Source organism: Ambystoma mexicanum, chromosome 10, assembly GCF_040938575.1.
Source record: "Ambystoma mexicanum isolate Mex_15411 chromosome 10, UKY_AmexF1_1, whole genome shotgun sequence".
NCBI classification, from domain to species: Eukaryota; Metazoa; Chordata; class Amphibia; order Caudata; family Ambystomatidae; genus Ambystoma; species Ambystoma mexicanum.
In genome coordinates this window covers 1,578,370,417-1,578,393,128 of record NC_090932.1, presented here as the reverse complement: position 1 = coordinate 1,578,393,128, position 22,712 = coordinate 1,578,370,417, and the positions used below count along the sequence as shown (strand labels likewise).

Below are 22,712 nucleotides of genomic sequence, written 5' to 3'. Positions count from 1 at the left end.
GCACTGCCGTCATGAAATTACCATTGGTATGTGAGAACAGATAGAATTCCTCTGCATAATTAGGAATCCCGAGAACGGGGGCCTTACAAATTGCCCCCTTGAGTTCTGTAAACCCCTTTTGCATTGCCTCAGTCCACTCAATATCTTCCCTTGTCACCTGAGCCTTCTTTAGGGCCTGAAGCTAGGGCTTGGTGTATGAGCTGTAGTCGAAGACCCATGCTCTGACGTAATGGCACAGGCCTAAGAAGCTTTGTATTTGTGTAAACCTGCGCGGCTTGGCCGTGTTCATGATAGCTTCAGCCCTCTCTGGGGTTACCTTCTTCCCCTCATGTGTAATCAGTTGCCCTATGTACAATACTTCTGGCTGACAGTACTGCAACTTCTCCTTATCAACTTTGTATCCCTTCTCAGTCAGTATAGTTAGTAGCTGGACAGAGGCTTGCCTGCATTGCTTTTCTGTGGTGCTGCAGATCAGAATGTCATCCACATACTGCAAAACAACACTGTCCACGCGATATTGCTTAAGTCCATTTGCAGGACGCTGTTGAAGGTGGACGGGGACTCGCAGTACCCCTGTGGCAACCTCGTGCTTTTCAGGTGCATTTGTCTCAGTGGGTATATTGCATACAATTGTAGAGGGGTTTGGGACTAGAGGGAACTCGGCTTCAACAATATCGTTTAATGCCCTTAAATCTTGGATTAGACGCTAAGACCCTCCCTTCAATTTTTTGACAGGGTAAATCACTGTATTGCAAGGTGATTCTGACGTCACGTCACGAGGATGCCCCGCTCCATCATGGCGGAGATTGTCCTGGCAATCCCTTCATCTGCCTCTCTGGACATGGGATATTGTCGCGCTCGTGGTAAAATTGCTTCTGGTTTCAGTTTAATTTTCATCTCACCTGCCCCCTTTCGGAGGCCTACGTCACAGGGTCCTGTAGTCCATACTGTGGCAGACGTCAAAGTATTCTGGCCGTATCAGCACCAACATCATTCTCTGTGGCAGTTCTCGTTTGATCATTTTGACCCAAAATATGAGACTGACTTCCACCCTTGTCTCTTTTTGGTCAGGGTGTTCTTCGAACAGATCGTCATCGGTGACGTCAGTCACTCGATACCCTTCTTCGATGGCGATGATGGCACACCATTGTCTGCCCTCATCGTCATATCCTTCGACCAATACCACTTTTCCTCGCATTGCAGCAGATTGCATCATTAAGGGAAATACTTGTCCCTCCTCTTTGTGCATGGGTATTCTTGGTCTGAATAGAAACTCATCAGGGGTTCTCATAGTTTTGTCCGCGAGGCTTGGCAATCCCGCCATAAGCACCTGCACGCAATATGCAAAAACATCTGGTTCTAACGGTATAGCCCTCATTGCTACACGTCCTGAGTATGCTAAGATCATTTCGCACATGTTTGAATAATGCATTCCTGGGGTGGAGCACACTATACCATTCTCGGTAAACGAGATGGTCATGTTTAATTTAGTCATCAGGTCCCGACCCAGAATATTTACTGGTGTCTGACGTGAATATAATAGGGGCACATTCATTTCGCGCTCTCCCACTGAGACTGGGAGTGCGTCTGTAAAGGGAACTCTACTATGAGCTCCAGTGAAACTCTGAGTATCTATAGCCTTGCCGGACAAGGAAAACTTGCCTTCTCGTATGCACGAATGCGTCGCACCCGTGTCAACTAAGAAGGAATATTCTTTACCCCCTATGGTGACATTTAACCTGGGTTCCCTATTAGGGTCTGGTGTCACTGATAGGATAGAGCACATCAGAGTTCCCTGTGAGCTGTCCTGTTTCATATATAGGTTCGGCCCACTGTAAACTTGTGGATTTCCCCCATTTCCAGGGTTGATTCCCCCTCCGGAGTTAATACCCTGTGCCATCTGTGGCGGTATTTGCTGGGGCTGTCCTGGTGGCAAATTCCCCATGTTCGGTGGTTGAACTACTGGCTGTGCACCTTGCTGCAAGCCTGACGCCTGCTGTTGCACGGTGTAATTTTGTACACCGCCCTGTTGCGGGACAGCAGGTTGATTCCCCATGTCTGCCCCCATCCCTTGGCTATTTTGCCACATGCCCTGGCTTCTGCACATACGCGCTATGTTTCCTGTCATTCCACACAGCCAACACACTAGCAGTGGTCGGGACATCTGTCCATCTGGCGTAGCTGGACTGCCCATCTGTGCATTCTGGAAGCCCCCTTGAACATTCTGAAAATCTCCTTGGTTACCATTGAAACCCCCCCTGATTATTCTGCATCCTCTTCCTCCAAAACCCCTTCCCCTCGGGTAAAATCCTGTGTTGCTTTGATTATTCTGCGATGGGTTAGTCGCTTGCTGTGCATTTGGCTCGGCTGGGCTAGTGAGCATGGCTCCCTCGAGAGCATACTTTGAGAGTTTCTTTTGCACTAGCTTTGCCTCCTCTCCCTTACGAGTTGCCTCCTTTTTTCAATTCTTTTCTTGCAACAATCTACAATAGTGTGCAATTGTCAACTGTTTTTCGGCCCATAGTTTAGCTTCTATTCCTACCAATTTCTTGGGATGTTTTTGCACTGGTTCTGGTAACCCTTGGCACAATATATGGTAGAATACGGGGATGGACTTCGTCCAAGATTCATGCTTTTCGAGCACCCATGCGTCTTGAAAATTCTGGATATAATCAACGGATCCTCAGAATCTTTCATTTTTCGAGTCATTATAGCTCCCATATTGGACGTGTCTGGATATAGCGTTCGAAGAACTTTCCACACTGCTGCTCTGCAGTTATTAAATGGTACTCTGTCATGGGGGGTGTTGCTTAAGGTTACCCTAGGGTAGCCTGCCCGCTTCCATACATCATCTGCTCTTTCACCAAGTATAGAAATTAGGATGCCCTTAATGTCCCCTATGGCTAAGGTAACTCCCCCCGGTGTATCCACTTCCCAGCTCCCGATGTCAACATTGGAAGCTTATTTTTCAGGTTCTCTTGGTCCATATGTGGCCATGGAATACATTGTGGTCTTGCTCCCCCTTTTTCTAGTAGTGGGAACTGGAATGCACAGTCTTCCTTCTCTTTCTCTTTTCTCACCACTCTCTTATCTACTGGTGGGCAGTATGCCCGTCTTGCCGTCTACCCGGCAGTGCCCTTAATCTGCCTGTATAGGTAGATGCTGGCTCCCCTCTCTGTCTGTGGGGAGTTTCCTCATGTTGGCTATGCACTGTGGCAGGCTTCGATGTACTTGGCTCAGATTTGCTAGCATTGGACCATCGTAGCCCCTGGCCCTTCGGGAACCGCTTTTCGCACTGTCTCCCTTCCTCTTGTGTCTCGTCCTCCATTTCCCCACCTGAGTCAGTTTCTGAATGATCTGTCACGATCCACTTCCTGAAACCCCCCCGGCAGGTCCATGGACCAGGAGGGGTCTCGGCTCGGGCCCCCAGCAAGCTTAGGCAACCTTTGCCTAGGCCTTCTTGGGGAAAGTCCTGGCGCCTTTGGAGCCAGGCTCATACTTAATGAAGACTTGTGCTTGGGAACTACTTTATTTCAGTGCCAGTCAACATGGAGGCATCCACAAAGCTTGGCTCTTTGGAACCAAGAAGCTATGCGGTATAGTGTTTTGGGTGTGGTAGCCTAGGACTATTTTACCTGGACTACTTTCGTGATGCTATTTAAATCACACCTGACTTGGATAGCACGCTTCGCGTTACTTTGCAATCCTGCAACGTGACACTCATGTCATGGTGTTCAGGTGCATCTATGAACCTTGGAAGAACAGCATCTGAAAAACAAAAGGACATCGTTAATAGCAGCAGTTTACCTGCGATTCCACAGCTAGCTGCCCTCTGCTCCTGCAAACAGCATCCAAGGAACAGCGAGCCTCCCGGACCGTCGGACCTGCAAAAAAGAGAGAAACAGGACATCAGACATTTTACAATTGTGCCGGCAGCTTACCTCACGAATCGCCCATCGACCAGCATCGCCTTGGGACTTCTTGCTCCGGGTGAGCAACGCAACCTACGGCAACAAAAGGCAACAGGTTAGCAAAGGCCAGGCATCATAGCGCTGCGCATAGCGCCTACTTGCCACATCAAGGTGCTCTCGAAGCACCATCACCTGCCGGCGAGTCCCAACTCAACCAACGTTCCACAGCGAACTTCCGCGCACCTAAGGAGAGAGAAAAGACATTATTTAAATCCAAGAAAGGCATACAAGTCTAACAGTAATAAGACCTACCTGAAAGACTCTAAAGGGCCTGCATCAGTGAAGTAAGTAGATCGCACTCGCCCACAAAAGACAAAGCGCCCCTGCCAAGAAGGCAGGACGGAGAGCACTCCAAAACCCATAACAAGGTGAGGAAAGGTCCGGGGAGGAGCTGCAGGCATACGGGGTGTTGGGAGGCTCTTACCCCAGTTGCCCAGTCTTGAACATTGCCCACCTGTTTTCCAGGCAGAACTTCTCCGCTGATTATACCTGGGAGCGGCTGAGAAGAGTACCCGAGTCCCCACAGCTGGGTGGCGTCCCCATGGATACCAGGTGAGCGTAACATGATCCTAGTTCACAGAACTCCTTGCATCCCCTTCGTTCTGCCTGATTTCCAGCCTGTCAAGGGACAGTCCTCTGCTCCCACTACTTTCGGTGACATCCTCAGTGTCATATAGCTGAGTGCTCTCTAAGCGCTCATCTTCCCTTCCCCCTTGGTAAATTAGTTCCAGCCCCATCTCGTCATAGATTTTATCAATCGTTTCCTTCTGTTGTCGAAGTCATCTTCAATATTTGTCCCGCTTGTACCTGGTACCGTATCGCTTGCAGGAAAAAATTCTTCTATGTCTTCCCATTCTACTGTAGGATTGGGTTTAATCACTTCCCGCTCCAAGTATTCAAGATCTCGTGCCCTCTGTCTGCGCTTGCGCTCTATTTCCTCGTCTATTTCCTTTCGTTTCTTCGCTTCTTCTCTAGCCTTATCTACTTCCCTCATCCATTCATTTCTACATTCCTTTGCCCTTCTAAGCTCCTCATCTTCCCGCTTTTTTTACTTTCCTTTCATGCACCCTTCTTTCTTCCTCTAACTTCAACATGTTCTGCCTGTACTTTTCATAGGCTGCGTATTGTGTGCGACTGAGCGGTATTCCTTGCTCTTCGCGATATATTTGTTCTCGCCTTAGCCTATCTTTCTTTCTTGTCCTCTCATCCCTTACTTCTTTCTCCTTTTCTTTCTCCCTTCGTTGCGCTTCATCAGTTCTTTCTCTCGGCCTTACCTCATCACTTTCCTTTCCATCTAATTTCAATAGTATCTACCCTCCCATCCATTCATCTTTTGCGAATGCTAAATCATCACTTCCTTTCCGTTTCTTTCCCTCTCTTTCTCCCTCGAGAGATGCACTAGTCTGTGCCTTATCCTTTTTCCCACCATCGCGTCTCTCCTTGTCCCTTGGGACTGCGGGGGTGAGATTACTCTCCTGCTCCCTCTCCTTGATCTTGTCACTACTGCACGTAGGTGACTCATATGCAGGGTTACTATACCCTGTAGCTGGCTTGGGTTCTCTTAGTGGATAAAGCCCTCCTGTTTTACTCCCTTTGATGACTTGCTCAGGCGGGGCTGGTGGCGCGGTAGGCGTTTTACCCCCCTCCATACATACATTTAATATCCAGTCTGTGGGTGGTTCTTCCACCTTTGTTTCTTCAAACATTTTCCACAACTCAAGATGTTTCTTTAGCTTCTTGCCTGTATATGTGGCATGTAGGAAGGTGGTCATGTGCTGTAAAACAGCCTTAGAAAGTGACCCGTTCTGGGGCCAAGGCATAAACATCTTATTGGTGGTACCCTTAACCCACTCCTGGCTGTATTTCTTTAGTTTTATTGCATGCTTGAGCAGCTGCTTGCATAAATGCGCAAGTGGAGTAACTTCCTCCATCCTTAATTTCGTCACCAACAGTATTTATATAGTTCTTTAATCTTCCACTAGTATGAGCGAGCACCATATACGCAAGCTCCAATCCAATTTTTTCCGCCAAATTTTGTACCAACAGTTTACTCAAAACCCATCGATTCAAAGGCGATTCCCTCTTAGTTACAGAATCGCGTAAAGCCATAATGCAGTTCAATCAATCATCAATACAGTTTTTTCACATTTGACATAAACAGGACATATATGACAGACTTTTGACAGACTAGATGGACAACAGCTGGTCATACATATACCTGCCTTCTAATCAATACCCCGTCATGGGATGTGAACGAACCCCCTTTGTGCCGTCTTTAATCGTCACCGTAGCCTAAATTGTCCCCTCACTGTGGGCTATGGGTTCACGTTCCTTCTGACCACTCTTTAAAGTGCAGGAACAAGGCAAATTCTTATGTTTTTGTCTCAGGTGCGCCACTGGTATTCCTTACGTTTTATCTCAGGTGCCCCCCTGGTATTCCATACGTTTTATCTCAGGTGTCCCCCTGGTATGCCTTACGTTTTATCTCAGGTGCCCCCCTGGTATTCTTCTTTATTTCTTATACTCGAGTCATTAACCCCCTAGATATATACAGTCTTCTCTACTGCTAACTACTTTATTTTTTTCTCTGCCACCCTCCGTTACCTTTCCCTGTCTTACTCTAATGCCTACACGACATTTGCCAAAGTAACGGGTTTGTTGTTTCACTCACCGATCGCATCTTTTCCTCTCTGGAGCTTCAGGATCACCGCCCCTTCCTCTTCCTGCTTTTAAGGTTTTCGTCCAATCCGCTGTCCGTGGGAATGAGATGGGTTATGCTTGGAAAGGCGGGTTCCTTCAGACCCACTGCAGATTTTTGAATTTTTACTCTATCATTGTCCACCGGGAGCTTCTCAGTCTACTGAGCCGGAATGGTGAAACGACTTGTGATTTTACCGAAGGCCTAGAGTTACTTTGTGCCGTCGGTCTAAAGGTGTCTTATAACTATATCAATCAATAATCAATAATCGATGGCCCTAACCGTCCTCTGCTACCAAGTGTTCAGGAGGGGAGGAAGTTGCTGACGGGCCCATAGGTCAGTGCTCACCCTCTAGAACTTGTAAGACAAGATAGCTGCACCTTGTGAGGACAGGGGGTGCAGGATTCACATACTCAAGCACAACTCAATAATGAGGACTCAGTAAATTGGCAAAGGGAAGTCTGTTTAATGACAAGTACCTCAAACAGAGAAACAAATGGAAATCAGCAGCTTTGCGATCACCTGTCTCGCTCCGACTTCCTCGAACTTCAGTCAAACAGTAACTTTTATGCATAAAACTCGTCATCATTGATGTCTAATTCTACAAAAATCGTCATACAATATAATTGGTTAGGAAAGGTAACTTAAGTATAGGTGCTATATCTGTATATGGTAACAGAGCATGCAGATTTGATAACTCTTATCGGGTGGGCGTCTACAGCCAACCCACTACATTACTTGTGATAGACGTCAATACAAGTACGACGTCTAATTGGCTCTACTGGCTATAGGACCCTAGATTACTTGGTCCATTGTGATTGGGGGGTTACACCCCTAGACATAAATCCCCATTTTCATTAGCAGCATGCAGAATGGACACCCAGGTGCCTGGTGTCCCAAGTTTCACCCTACCTCCCTTACATCAATCAGTATTTTAGGGCTATGTGTCAATTAGTTGGCTGGGTATGGCCTCGGAATTGTAGCCTCTTATCAGGAGAAGTTATGGCATCCTCGAGTTCTGGATGACATTAGGCGGTGGAACTTCTTCGCGCCTGGCTGGTCACGTGTCTGTTCACCATGAATCTGCTTCAGTTTCCAGCTTTTATTGTATTTACTTCTGCTTCGGCTCAGCCACCTGCCTGGGCCTCTCTTATCTTGACCTTCACGGGCGAGCTGGTACGCCCCGAAGCCTGATTCTTGCGAGTTGACGCTCTGCTCCCCTTCTCTGGGTCACCTCAGTTTCCCAAGCATGAGCCGATCTTTGTTGAGTTTCGATTCTGCTATTTCTCTCTGTTCTGGCTGGGTTGTGAAACTTGGCCTTTTAGTCCTCGGGCAGCCTGGGCACACTTCTGCTTTACAAAATGGAGTCGCACTTGTATAATGTACTCCTTGAGGTAGATATAAGGTTGGCGCATGCCGCTTCTATTATTCTACTAAGCATAGCAAGCAGTATCCTTTCCTTTGCTCCTTGTGTTCCAAGCCTATTTACACACGTTGACTGGTCGGTTACTTTCATTCTGTCTTGTAACACGTTTCCTTACGTTTTAGCATCGTCTCTCCCCTGTGTCCATTACATCTATTTGTATAACTGCTTGCGCTGGCGTGTCATCTTCGATAGCTGGTTTTGTTCATTTGTGAGTCTGTTCAGGCACTTATCTCAATTCTGCAGGCCTTCCATTAAGGCTTGTTGGGTCTCTTCGTGGACTGCATGAAGGTATTCCTCATTTTGTATCAGCGGCTGGTATGGCTGTGTGATAGGGTACCGTGCTTCCCAGGGTTGTCTGGTTATGGGCACTGCAACAGGCACGGATCTCCTAATGTACACTGGGCAGAGTCCCAGTGCGGCTCTCTGTTGGTTCATTTGCTCTTCATACGTCATGCACCTTGGTGAGTACCTTCCTGGCAGCTCGAATTGAGGGGCAGGGGTTCAGGTCACGTCTGGGACCTCCTCTACAACTGTGTCTTTTCTCCTAGTGAAATGCAGGTATATGTTTAGAAGTTGTGAGCATAACTCACAACAACTCCTCTCTCTCCTTCTCATCTCCTATCGCTGACCTTGTCAAGAAATCTCATTTTCAGCTTCACCTCCTCAGAAGCATTCTTCCTTCCCGCACCTTCCCCCAGAAACTCAATGTCTTCAGAACTCTGATATTCTCCAAGTTCTTCTACTGTAACAGCCTCTTCCTTAATCTGCCTCTTTCCTGACCTCCACCCTCTTCAACAAATCCAGAACTGGACTGCAAGACTTCTCCTTGGCCTCAAGCCCTGGGACCACATTTCTCCAGCCCTCCACTGACTCCCTCCGGTTGCAAGGATCACATTTAAGACCCTCTGCATCATCCATAAGGCTTTCTGGGACCTGGGACCTCACTACATCCAACTCGCTCTCCCTAACTACCTCCCTGCTAGAGCCCATTCAGTCATCTAGCTCTAACTCTCTGCAGATCAGATGCTTCTCCAAGAAGAGAGTGGGGGTAGATCTCTTTCCTTGGCACGAGTGTCCCTCTGGAATGGCCTCCCTACTTCTCTCCCTTCCCAACTAGCCTACTGAGTCTGGTCCATCTCCCTCCTTCGTACTAGTTGACCCCATCCCTTCTTCCACTTAATCCTTTAAAACCTTAAACTCCTAATCAGAATGCTGTGGAAATAATTAAAGTTTTGCCCGGGTTCCCTGTCTTTGGGGGGCACAAAATGTATTGGCCCTTGCCACCCAAATTAGGAAATGCATATATACTCCCAAACAGCAAATTAGACATTTATTTTTGTTCAGTATATATACAGCAGGCCTTGCAAATCCCACCAGACCTGCAGGGCGAGTGCCTACGTTTAAACTCTCAAGCTAAGATAAATGCACCCAGCCCATGCTGATGGGTGACCAACGATTTACCAGCACTTTCTATAAATTGGTGCATGTCACAATAACGCTCTTATCACATCTCTGCTATAAGACGGGAATCCGATTGGCTCCCCATCAAAGCATACCTAGGATTTAAAACACTGGCTATCGCACACCATGGCATCCACCAAGAAGCCCCCATCTACTTTAACAGTAGCATCACCAAAATGGGCCCACTTTGTGCCCTCAGGTCAAGCTACCCATATAGCCTGTTGTTTCCAACCGGTTATATGGGTATTTTGTTCTTATTAGATCTCCAAGGGCCAGGAGACAATACCCTCTTGCACCAGAAATCATTGAATTCTGTTTTACACAAAAACAACTTATTAATTGATCACGTTTGAGTAAAAGGAACAGGAGTGCCCCTCTACGTATCATTGCGTTATTTCTTCCCTGCTCTGGAACTCCCTACCTGTGCACCTCTGAAATGCGCAATGGCTCACCACCTTAAAGGAACTAGTTAAGACCTGGCTCTTTGACAAATACGAGTAACAACTGTTGTCCTTTCATGCCTTTATTTGTTCCTCATGTCATTTATCCTATCTGATGTAGTACAAAATGCTGTGATACCCTCCGGTCTGGGCGTTACGAAAATTTAAAAAATAAATAAAAATAAATAAATAAAATAAAAACCCATTCATATTTTGTTCAATACGGCCACGTACAGTGAAACATTTATTTGGCATTTACTGCAAATAAAGTTAGTTTGCTGTAAATGTCAGATAGGCTTCAAACATACCCATACTTGCCTGCAAGGTCGAGTATCATGCAAATGGTACTCTTCTCTGATATGATATGTGATATGGCATTTATAATTCGCCTATACACAAGTGTTTCAACGCACAACGAGGCAAGGGAGGGGAAACAGAGGGAGGACAAAAACAGCGATCTTACTAGGTCTAGTGACATTGAGATCGCACAAGTGCAGGGAAAGTGCCAGACACGGGATAACAAACAAGTAGTGCCGCCAACAGGTGGCAAGTGCGAGTGTTAAAAGTGCAGACAATAGGTGTCAATAAGTGCAGGTAAGGGGACTGTAGGGTAGCAGATACAGACCACAAGTGCAGGGGATGCCAGGAGGCAGTGCAGGAGTGCAACTGGGTGGGCAGCGACCTGGGCTCGAATTCAGAGAGTAGCCAGGTGACCAGTGCAGTGTCGACAAGAGATCAGCAGGGGAGAGGAAGAGAGAAGGCAGAACAAAGAGGAAGGTCTTGAGGTGCTTCTGGAACCGAAGATGGTTTCAAGTTTCAGAGAGACAGGGAGGCTGTTCCAGAGGAAGGCATCAGTCAAAGAAAGAGATCTACCCCCAACTCGTTGCTTGGAGGAGCGACTGACCCTCAGGGAGTTGAAGGTGAAGGAGCGAAAAGCTCGAGTTGGAAGATATTTCTGAAGAGAGAGTTGGATGTATTGCGGTCCCAGGCCCCAGAAGGCCTTGTGGACAATGCAGAGGGTCTTGAACTTGATCCTCGCTGCCACCGGGAGCCAATGGAGAGATTTCAGGGCTGGAGAGATACAACCCCTGGGCTTGAGGACAAGGAAAGTCTTGCAGTCCTGTTCTGGATGAGTTGTAGAGGATGGAGAGTACAGTCAGGCAGCTTTAGAAATAGGCTGTTTCAGTAGTCCAGCCTAGAGAGAACCAGAGCTCTTGAGACAGTGAGTCTATGGGGGAAGGTGAGGAAAGGAAGAATACCTCTGAGGAGGTGCAGATGGTAGTTTGAATTCTTGGAGACATCAGAGATGTGAGGAGAGAAGGAGAGTGTGGAGTTAAAGATGACCCCGAGGTTCTGTGAGTGGGCAGCCAGAGAGTTATTAGAGTGACAGGAAAGGAAGGTGCAGGTGTGCCGAGGAGGAGGATCTCCGTCTTATTGGCATTAAGGCAGTGATCATTAGTGGCACACCACTCCTGGATTGCAGACAGACAATACGGGATGAGAGAGGGAGAGGAGGCGGCTGAGGGGAGCCTGAAAGTGAGCTGAGTGTCATCCACATAGCGCTGAAAGTTGGAGCAGAGAGCAGCAATGCGGTGGGCAAGAGGTGCCAGCTATTGCTTGAACAGCCAGGGAGAAATGTTAGACCCCTGGGGAACACCACAGGTAGAGAATGAGATAGAGGAGAGGAAGGATCCAAGTTGGACCTGGGAGGGTCGGTCAGAGAGGAAAGAGGTCAGCCAGTCCAGGGCCTGATCAGTGATACCCAGGTTATCACGCAGCTGGTTGAGCAGGATGGGATGGTTGACCATGTCGAAAGAAGAGGAGAGATTGAGTAAGATTAGGAAAGAGGGGTGATTGGCATCGAGACTAGAGAGCAGGTCTTCACAGATATTAGGAGAGCAGTTGCTGTGCTTCTGGCTGCTCTGAAGCCAGACTGATGGTCGTGGAGACAACCAACAGATTTAGTGTGAAGATTAAGCTGGCAGAAGGGAAGCTTTTCCAAGAGTTTGCAGAGGAAAGGAGTAATGGAGATCGGGCGATAGTTAGCCGGACAGAAGGGGTCAGCTGAGGGTTTCTTAAGAAGAGAGTGCACAAGAGAATGCTTCAGGAGGGAAGGGAAGCTTCCAGTGGCAAAGGAGTGATTGCAAAAGTCAGCCAAGGCTGGAGCGAGGGTGTCAATATGGTCCTTCATGGTTTTGGATGAACAGGGAAGAACCTGTTTTGACAAACCTTTCATAGATCTGACTTGTCTGGGGTGAACAGAGGAAAGGTAGAGAAGGGAGGAGGAGGGGTGGCCGCAGGGAGGCCAGAGGTAGAGGAGAACGTAGAGGGAGAAGGAAGAGAAGACGATAGGGTGGACAGGATGTCCTGGGTTTTAGAGATGAAATGTGAAGCCAAGGCCCTGCAGAGGGCCTGGGATGGGACAGGAGTGGTAGAGATTGCAGCAGGATTGGCCAGCTCCTTGCAGATTTTAAAGAGTTGGGCCAAGTTGTTAGATGCTGCAGAGATGCAAGGTTGGATGTGAGCACTCTTCTTTGTGAGGACAGAGTGTCGGTATTGCCTTTGGAGCAGGCGGCAGGCCAGTTTGTCAGACGATGTACAAGATGCCAACCATTTCGTCTCACTCACCCTGCACTTGCGCTTAAGGGTGACTAGGTCTGAGTCATACCAAGAGTTGCACTTGGCTTTGGGCTTCAAGCGGATCCTCATGAAAGGGGCAAATACTTCAGGAGTGTCAGAGATAGAAGAGTGGAGGTTGGAAAGGGCTGTGTCAGGATGTGAGTCAGCCAGAGGTGCAGGAGTGGGAGAGAAAGTGGCGGTGAAAGCTTCAACTGACACTCACTTTATGGGTCAGATGACAAAGAAGGTAGGTGGCAGTGTGGGGGTAGGCTCGGCCTGAGGGATAGAGAGTGAGAGGTGAGAGGAGAGGAGAAAGTGGTCACTCCAGGAGAGAGGAGTGGTGAGAGGGTTAGAGCGGGGGAGGTCTGAGGAGATCATAACATTGAGAGTGTGCCCTGCAGAGTGAGTCGGGCCAGAGGGAAGAACAGAGAGAGAAAGAGAGTCGCAGAGGTCTCAAAAGAGTCCAGAGGAGGGACAGGAAGCATGCAGGTGGATGTTGAGGTCTCCAAGGAGGAGGAATTGAGTGGTCGCTGCCAGGACGGAGGACGAGAGCTCCACCCACTCGGAGAGGAAGGAAGTTACCTGACCAGGTGGTTGGTAAATAGTGGCCACAGTGAGAGAGTGGCCAGAAGAGAGTGAGAGCCTGCCGATCAGGCATTCAAAGGAGGAGTAGGCCTTCATAGGAATAATAGAGGCAGGAATCCACTCTGGGAAGATCAAGGCTACACCCCCATTGGAACAGGTGGGTCTGGGCACGGAGAGGATCTTGTAGCCATCATGGAGGAGTGTGTCAAAACTCGTGACAGAGCTGGCCGTGAACCATGTCTCGGTGAGACTGAGAACATCAAGGTCAAGTTCTTCCAGGAGGCGGCAGATGTCAGAGGAGTGTTTGACAGCTGAGCGAGAGATGAGAGTGGCAATGTGGAGAAGGTTGCCAGCCTTGAAAGGGAGGGGTACATGTCAGAGGTACTCCCTGCGGAAGTGTGGAAGGAGCCTGAAGGAGGGCAGAAGAGGATGGAGGAGAGGGCAAGGTAGCCAAGGAGGAGAAAGATGGTGCCAGAGCGGTGGCAGAGGAAGGAGGCAAAGGACCCGGAGAAGGGATAGAAGGGACAGCAGGAGAGGAAAGGAAGTTGATAAGGGGTAGAAAGCTTCTATCAAAGAGGAGGAGGTTGGCCTGAAGGCCTTGGACCAAGACGGTGCCATTTAGGTCAACTTTAATGATGATCTTAGAGGAATGGGAGGGGACTAGGAGGGTATCCCACCGGGTGCCACCAGTAATGGGAAAGGAAGAAAAATGAGAGAGCACCGAGCCCATATGTGGAGTCCATAGGTCTGGCGAAGGAACCACAAAGAGGATGTCAGTCAGGGTCTGTCTGGAGTAGGCACTGGTGTAGGTATCAGTGATTGGGAGGCCTGGGTTGGAGACCAGGATATCCTGTTTGAACTTCTTCCTACCAGACTTGGTGAGAAGGACAGGATAGTCAATAGAGAATCAGTTAGAGAAGATAGGAGAAACAGAGAGCACCATAGAGTATACAAAAGTGGGGAAGAAGGGGTAGGCGGAGGGGGAGGTGACAAGGTAAGGGGGAGGGGAGACACTAGGGTAGGGCACAAGAGGAGGGGTGCATGCAGACGAGACCGAGCTAAACTAAGTAAAATAAGCAAACTAGACGATGGGTTCAAAGGAACAAGATAGACAGTAAAGTAGAAGTGAAAACAAACCAGTGACAGAGTATGAACGAGGGAACCTGAAAATATAGGACGCAGCAAGGGAACAACCAGGCAGAGCTGGGGCTAGAACAGAATGATCAATAAAGGGAACCTAAGGAGAGCGTGAACAAAAACATAGAGTAGTAGGCAGTACAAGTACACAGCAAAATGAGGGAATCTGAAAGAGCAGGACACAAAAGGGACCAACCAGCAGAGCGAGGACTAGATACATGAACAGTGATCAAGGGGATGATGAACAGTGATCAAAGAGAACAAGCAGAGAAGAGTGAAAACAAATGTAGGTAGGCAGTACAAATAAAAGTAGATGAAGAAAGCAAATACAGGAACAGTGACATAAGCAGAAAAGGGGCACAAGAGGAAACACAGGGCAACAAAGCGTAGCAACAAGGGTCAGGGAGGGGAGAAAGGGGAGGGGGGTTCTGCAGGGGAGCAAGGATGCGCAGGGGGCACATGAGTGCTGTTAAATCGAAGATGGAAGGCACGAAGCACACGCGATCAAGAATTGCTAGGGAGACGCATGGGCAAAGGCACAAGCATAGCAGAGGATGGAAGGAGCGTGGAGCACAGCGATCAAGGATTGCGAGAAATCGCGCAGGCTGGGATGTGTAGGTGCGAGTGTAGCCAAGGATGGAAGTTGCGGGGAGACACACACGATCAAGGATTGCGAGGTAGCACGCGGGCTGAGGGCACCTGGGGCACGAGCGTAGCAAGGATGGAATCGGTGCGGAAGCATGCGCGATCAAGTATTGCGAGGGACCATGCGGGCTGAAGACGCGCAGCACGAACAGGCAAGGATGGAAAATCTCCTCACCAATGCGATGATCTAGTAGATTTTGTGAGCCCTGTATGTCCCAAGTGAACTTCAGTTACCCCTGTGTCCAACCTAACACTGCAGGCAATAGTGCCCCCTTCTTGTTATTCCAGAGTGTACAATGGCCAGCAAACCCGAAGTTATATAAAATATTCTGGTGAATTCATGTCACTAATGTGCTTCTCTTCGACCCATACTCTTCCCATTATTCATTCCATAGCAGGCCATACCGTTCTGAACAAGCTACACTGAAGGCTAACAATATGTTCCCTGTGCATTTTTGTAGACGTAGGTGTATGCTGTGCAATAATCTATTGACGCTGGGGGCGTCCATGATCGTCGGCTTCAGCAAGATGGCCGGGTCCTTTGAGATGATTCTTGTTGGCCGCCTCATCAATGGCATCAATGCAGGTACGTCCCATTCCACACCCTATATTTCCTTGTGCTCTGTGGATATTTGAACTCTGTGTGTGCTCTCAAACATTATCTGTCCCCTTGCCATGTGTGTATTGGTTTCTTACCCTTTCCAGATGTACACCCCATTTGTATGAGGTTGCATGTGTTAGATAGATACTCTCTAAGATTCTGCTCTTGGCACCAAATCAGTGCCATTTGGAAGGCAGGACGAGGCACCCGATCAAAGTCGCAATGGCTCCCAGATAGCAACAACAGTGTGATACTGGCGGGATGATTGTCCAATTGCGTGCTATTGCAGGAATTACTTACCCAATATGGCTGCGCTCAGGTACACATTCAGAACATTTTAAAGGCAGTGGTCTTATTCTCTGGGCCATGGTTTGTCCTATTCAAGAAGGAGATCATTTTTAGTACTGGCGTTGCCCTTAAAGTCTTGTAACAGCACCTTAGTACTGAAGGAGAGTTTAAAACACTATGGCAGAAAGGATCCCTTTGGGACATAATGAATGATTCATAAATGTATATGCTGCATACTGAAATGTATACATTATCTACCCAGATGTATTTATCATTTATTGAGATGCACATATTGTATACTGAAATATACACACTGTACACTGAGATACATACATTGCATACATATTGTATATACATGCATTATATATTGCAATTGATACACTGCACGCTGAGATGCATTTATATTATACTGAGAGGTATACACTGTGTAGCAAAAGGCATATGTTAACCATTGAGGTATGTATGCATGCACACTGTAAACTGAGGTACATGCATTGTATCATGAGATGTATATACAGTATTTTGAGATGCAGCCATATATGTTGACATGTACACTATAAACTGAGATACCTATATTAAATACTGAGATGTGAGCATTTTAATACAGGATCTATAGATCTCAGGAAATAATGTGTACATGTCAGTATGCAGTGTACACATGTATGAATCTCGATGTATGTCGTAGGTGACCACCCATACCTTTTCTTCCCATGATTTGTAATGGTCTGACTCATACCGTGCGCTTGGCGACACTATGGTCATACGATCCCACGAGGTTGGGTACCCTTAATGGAGGAGAAGGCTTATGAACTGACCATTTTTTGATTTCTACACATCATTTAAAGATCCTGTCTCCCTTTTTGCCCATTAGGATTTGGCTTAAACCTGTGTATTATGTACCTGGGGGAGATTGCGCCCAAGACACTACGGGGACTTATAAACACTGCCACCCCCGTGTTTGCGACTGCTGGGAAGCTCCTCGGCTTCATTTTTGGACTAAGGTAGAGCAGTACTGTTTTCACTCTTGGCCTGTTTTTCTAGCTGCTTTTTGATTGTCTTACCCCAGCCTGTTGCTCTGTTGGTACTGTGTTTATGCAGGGAAGTGCTGAGCACAGAATCCCTGTGGCCGTTGCTCCTCGCCCTCTGCGCGGTCACTGCCATTCTCCAACTGGCCACGTTCCCGTTTTTCCCGGATACGCCGCCATACCTCCTGCTGGTGAAGAAAGACAAGGAGGGCTGCATGAAAGGTATAACAATGCAACAGGACAGCGGAATTATGGAGAAGTTTAATGTGAGTCCTATTTGTGTGTGTATATGGATAGATTCATTGGGGTCATTTTCAAACTCCCCAGAGGGTTAAAACAGGTGTTTAAAAAAATCTGTAAAAGACTAGTTTTGCTTCTATTTCAACAATCGGGGCATTTTCATTTCTTTTGTAAGGTTTGATGCTGGCGTTAATGCATTGAATTCCAATGGAATCATCCTGTTTTTATATATTTAATTTTTACAATAGAGTGCCCTCTGGTTAAAATTAAACCTCATTCACTGGTGTAAACATACAGAAGTTGTCCAAAATATCATAGTAATAAACACACAAAAATGTCACAACATTCAGATAAGACAGAAATGTTCTAACAGTTCAAATTGGTACAGTTACTATGTATAGATATTATTCATCATGTTACTATTTGCACATCCACCTGGGTCAATCTAGGAAAAATGTGCACCAAAAACGTGTGACGATCACTCAAAGACATAATTGACCACTAGGCATATATTACAAATACATTTTACAGCTGTATATTGTAGTGCACAACATGTGCGTTAACCTGCATCAGCCAAAGTTTACACATATTCTTTGCACATCGCACTGTAAACAATGAAAATTGTTTGGAGGCGACAAAAACGATCGCTGCTAGTCTCCTCCTTGCAATTTATACATATTAGAAAATGACCCCCATTGTGTATTGGTGAGGGGCACACTTGCAATGTTCCACAGTGCTTAATTCGTAAAAAAATAAGTGTTGTGCTCAAATATTTTCTAACGCGCCCATGATAAGTCAGGTTAGGCAGCTCACCGCCCAGTGCTGCCACCACCCATGGCTGTTCCCCTTTCTGTCAACTTATATAGGGGTTAAAGCTCCTACCAGCTTAGTGCTTTTGACGGATGTACTCACTATGGCAGATATGTGATTTACAAATGCCAATCAACATACACATAACATAGCATACTTGTTCTGTCTTGACATGAGACAGATGTGTAAGTGTGTCTTTAAACACAATCATTTATATTTTGCTCTGATTCTATAGGTGTTTATTATGTGACTGGCAGTTACAATAATAAGGTTGCCAAAACACCACATCAGAATTAAATCCCGAGACAATAAGTGCCGGGGCTCAGAAATAAGTGCCAGAGCTGAGCCCCACAAATGAAGCACGGGGAAGTAGTATTACATTTGGGAATGGGGCTGACAAGCCATCACATTACAAAATTCAGTTGGGTTGGGACCCACCACTAAATAATATCCACTGAAAATCATTTTTTGTTAATTCTGTCCCATACAAATTCATTTTGATATCTCCCAAAGCTGGCAGTCGACTATTTCCATTGTAGGTGGGTTTATAATGCGGCAAGGGAATGCCTCTAATGTATTATTTATGGGTTATCTTCCTTACCACTCCTTCAGCTCTTCTTCATCATAGTACTTATGTATAAGTGGCCCCTGCGCCCACCAGGATGGAGCTTCCCTGTGGTCTGCTCATATATTAGAGTTTAAGGCGTGATCCTGGAATTCATGGGTGGGAGACGTTGGACTGTGATGAAGAATGTTAGGGCGGACCCAAAATTACCTCAGCCCAAAGCGTATCCACCATCAGAGGAACGAGTGCACATTTTGCACGTAAAGCAAGTTTATTGTTTATTGTACAATAGTCCGGGGAGCACTTAGATGGTGCCGTGGAAGCAAACTAACACAACTCTCTCTGAACCAAATCAATTGATACATTTTATACATTTTTGCAACCGTTAAAAACACTCCCAGATACTTTATTACAACCCACCCCTCACACATAATTGGACGAAACATATACAAAGACGTTCCATCTTTCTACGTTTCTTTTCATCTCGTTGGTCAGCGACAATCTTTGCTACCATCTTCAGATCAGATCCGTAACACACCCTTGCTGGGGATTGGACCATAGTAGGTCGTGACATCATGACATAATAAAACATTCACCTACAAACATAATTCATTACTAGCAACAAATGGCCTAAGGCCTTTTAACCTTAAGTATGATTGCACATGGTCCGCACGGATATCTAAATCACAGATATCCTCATGGTAACATGAGGAAAAGCTGAGCAAACAGGATCTCTTTGAACTATTGATTGCCATCTCATCCGCCCCAGTTTACTGGCTCTACTTGAGTCATTCTAATTGATGCGACTGCCACTCTTGAACGTATGTCCTATAGTTCCACCCACATGTCCTATAGTTCCACCCTGGGAAATGACTTGAGCACCGGACACCATGGCCTCGGTGCCATGTTACCCCATCTTTATTGCCGGCCCAAGCAAATGGCCAAACCCCTCTGTGCGACTTCAACAATGCAATGAACAAGATTACATCTGTTCCTTGTGGAACTGTTAAGCCATAAACCCTGCATCTTGTTCAAAGCTGACATTCTACTGGATCACTCATTATTCCTCTGTCAACTCCCAAGCCAACAAAACCAGAACTTCCCACATACCTGAAATTCATTGTGCAACTGCTAGCTGCCAAGTCAGAATAAATCCACAAAACCACACTACATGCAGATTTAGCTAAACCCCTTATTAAACTCCTTTTATATGTTTCTCCATGTGTATGTTTTAAAAATATCATTCCTTCTTTACCACGGGTTTTCCGGACAGGCCTCCCTTTCACACGTGCATTTAAACCCCCTGCGGTACCCAGTTTCCACGTACTTATTAAATGGTGGCAGAGCATTGTGACACCCCGAGACCTAATTTCTGTATTTCATGAAACCTGTGCTTAGCTAAAATCATGTTTGAACTCTTTGTGGACCTCACTCAACTATATCACACCATCTAAGAAGGTTTGGCTCCAAGTGAATTGTCTTTGGTATGCAAAGTAACAAAGGTATGACCAATTTCACACTTGCCTTTATTGGAAAAGCGTAGATGAAAAAACATATTTTTTAAGGTCAACTTGCATTGCCTTCAATTGACCTGTTATACCAGGTAGCTGAATCCCAGCCTCCCATAATCTGGAGTCTTCATTAATTCAGAGACAACGCTATATCCTGCCAAATATGTATACAGTGGTAGAGAATAATTGAAGTTATTCCTATTCTCAAATTTAATTTAATAAATATTGTCTGCATATGTTAGTCCTCCACTCATTGGCTCAGCAGATGACAGGAGCCTTCACTGAGTGCTTCCATATGGTAGAGGCATCAATCAGCTGGACATTTTACCAAAACCACTTGTTTTTCCCACCAAGATTAAGGCATTGCACCCCTTTGGGGATTTCATGAGCCGGGCATGACCATACGCACTTAAAGAGAACTTCTGGGCAGGGGGGGGTGGGCACAGAAGAGAAAATTACATAGCAGACTCTGTGATCTATGAAGACGAGGATGGGTGGACGTGCTGAGGAGTTTGAGCATGTGACCCAGTCAGGAAAAATCCAGACATCTTGGATTTACTTTTAGCCCCACTTCCTTTTTACTCCATGTGATTTCCTGCGGAATTCTAAGTATGACAGTGTCAGGATTTCGCAAAATATATTATAATTGAAGACTCCACGTTATTTGGAGCTGTGCAATTCAAAGATTCCTGATCTAGTGCTGACATAAGCTTTTAAGAGGGGATTACAAGACCTCTTACACAACAACCTCTGGGGATAAAGCAGTTATCTGTGGTGGGGGAAGGAGGGAGTCAGAGGCCTGACTACTGCAAAGGAGCTGATATTCAGGACACCCAGTGAAACCCTTCTGCAGCTTGGAAACAGAAGAAGGGGACCACTGTTCCTCAAGGTGACCTGTTATGTTAAGAACATTTATTAAGCGCTTCCTCCAACATCTAGGGCATCATTGAGCTAAGCATTTAAACTATACAGAAGCAGCCCGCAGGCCATGGGAACTTAAGCTGACAAGATTAACCTTTCATCCAAGACACATTTTTTAAGCCATTCTTGAAAGTGTAAGAAACATTGGGGCTCATGATTTAACACCCTCCAGGCACTACTGTCTTCTGGGACTGAGCTGCCTGACACATAAAGGCACCTTGCCCAAATATTCTTCTTCTTCTGCAAGGAGATGTGCCAAGGATCCTCAGTGATGCTTTTGAGCCTGTCTAAGGGACTATAGATGAAAGCTCATAGAGTATGTGCCCCATTAGAGCCTTATAGTGCAGAGCTACCCCTGTCCCCCTAAATTGCTGTAGAGCTTCCCCCCATTGAAACTGTATACTGCAGAGCTATCCCCCTAAATTGAACATACTGTACTCTACAGGGTAAGGGTATGGACAGCAGAACCACCCCCTACATTGCATATACTGCACCTCATATGGTCAGCTTTGGACAGCAGAGCTATCCCCCTAATTTTCACATGCTGCATTCGGGTGTCACACAACATAGCTTTTCCCGTAAATCACACTTACTGCACCATTCATGGCGAGACTTTAGACAGCCGAGCTATCTCCTGTAGTGAGGCTGACCGGGATCAATAAATATGCCAAGTAGTTAAAGGCTATTTTTATCTATGATTCTCCAAAAACGGACAATACATACATCGAAATCTCAGGTCTCCCACCAACCACCCGTGGCACCTTCTTCTGGGGTTATTGCTCCTCTCCCCAGAGATGTTCCTGCTCAAGTCTCCAAGGTCCCTGTGGGGGATCTTCTCAGTCCCAGGCTGTAAGGTTTTGCTAATCCCTGAATCTCTGTCTTTTAGGGTGTTGGTGTTCTCTGCACCCTTCTACCTGGCAAATGCCAATTTCAGGCTTTCAAGGGTTTACTGAACCCTTTTCTCAGGTTCCCTGGGCACCTTTCCTGTATTTTTCCCGACTTGAGCTATATTCCCTCCCTGAGGTGTCACAGGATTTGGGAGGAATTTTCCTTCCAGCAACAGATAGAGAAATGGGGGAGGGACTCTTGGTTTCCCTAGAGGCTGAGCTCCCCAGACCTGTCCACCTCTCCCTTCTGAGTCTTGGCCCCTCTTTTGCCTCTCTGATCCTCCAGGGCTCGTTTCTTGTCCCAACTCTAATACCTGGCTAGAGACGCCAGGCTACCCAGAACCTTCCTGAGCTTACTAGCTATTGGGAAATCCTTGGTTATCTTCAGTTTGAGTCAACCACCTCTTTCACCTCCTTTCCTCTTCTCCAGACCCCTCTCCAAAACCCCTTCTGAACTTCAGGCTGATTCTCCACCTGCCACGTAGTACTTCTGTATAGTCTCCACCTTCTCCTGAGGTGCTCAACCCTCCTGATGCTGTGTCTTCAACTCCTCCTTCTGTTTCCCTATCTCCCCGTGATGTTATCCACCATCATCATCTTTGTCGTCACCAAGCACCTCCGGACAAGGTTCTGCGGCATCCTCTTGCTGACACTTTCCACAAACCTCCATTTGATGTTTCCCATAGTCCTCCTCACTATCCCTAATGTCCTCCTGACACACTTCAATAACCTCCACCTGCCACTTCTCAATCTCCTTCACACTAACACCAGCCTCCTCTTGATGCACTACACCAACCTCCTCCTTAGCCACCTCCTACTCGCCTCTGGTCTCTCAAGATCATCTTGGGCCTCATTACGGGGTTGGCGGTAAAACACACCAGT

General features: G+C 46.8%; 1 protein-coding gene across 1 annotated transcript in view; it reads left to right on the top strand.

Annotated features, from left to right (window-relative positions):
* Window positions 1-22,712, top strand: part of LOC138493065 (solute carrier family 2, facilitated glucose transporter member 11-like) — a 190,337-nt gene that overhangs the window by 25,462 nt on the left and 142,163 nt on the right. Inside the window, exons 3-5 of the mRNA XM_069620290.1 lie at window positions 15,444-15,568; window positions 16,743-16,872; window positions 16,970-17,118. Coding sequence (XP_069476391.1) covers window positions 15,444-15,568; window positions 16,743-16,872; window positions 16,970-17,118 — 404 coding nt within the window. The remainder of the gene's footprint in view (window positions 1-15,443; window positions 15,569-16,742; window positions 16,873-16,969; window positions 17,119-22,712) is intronic.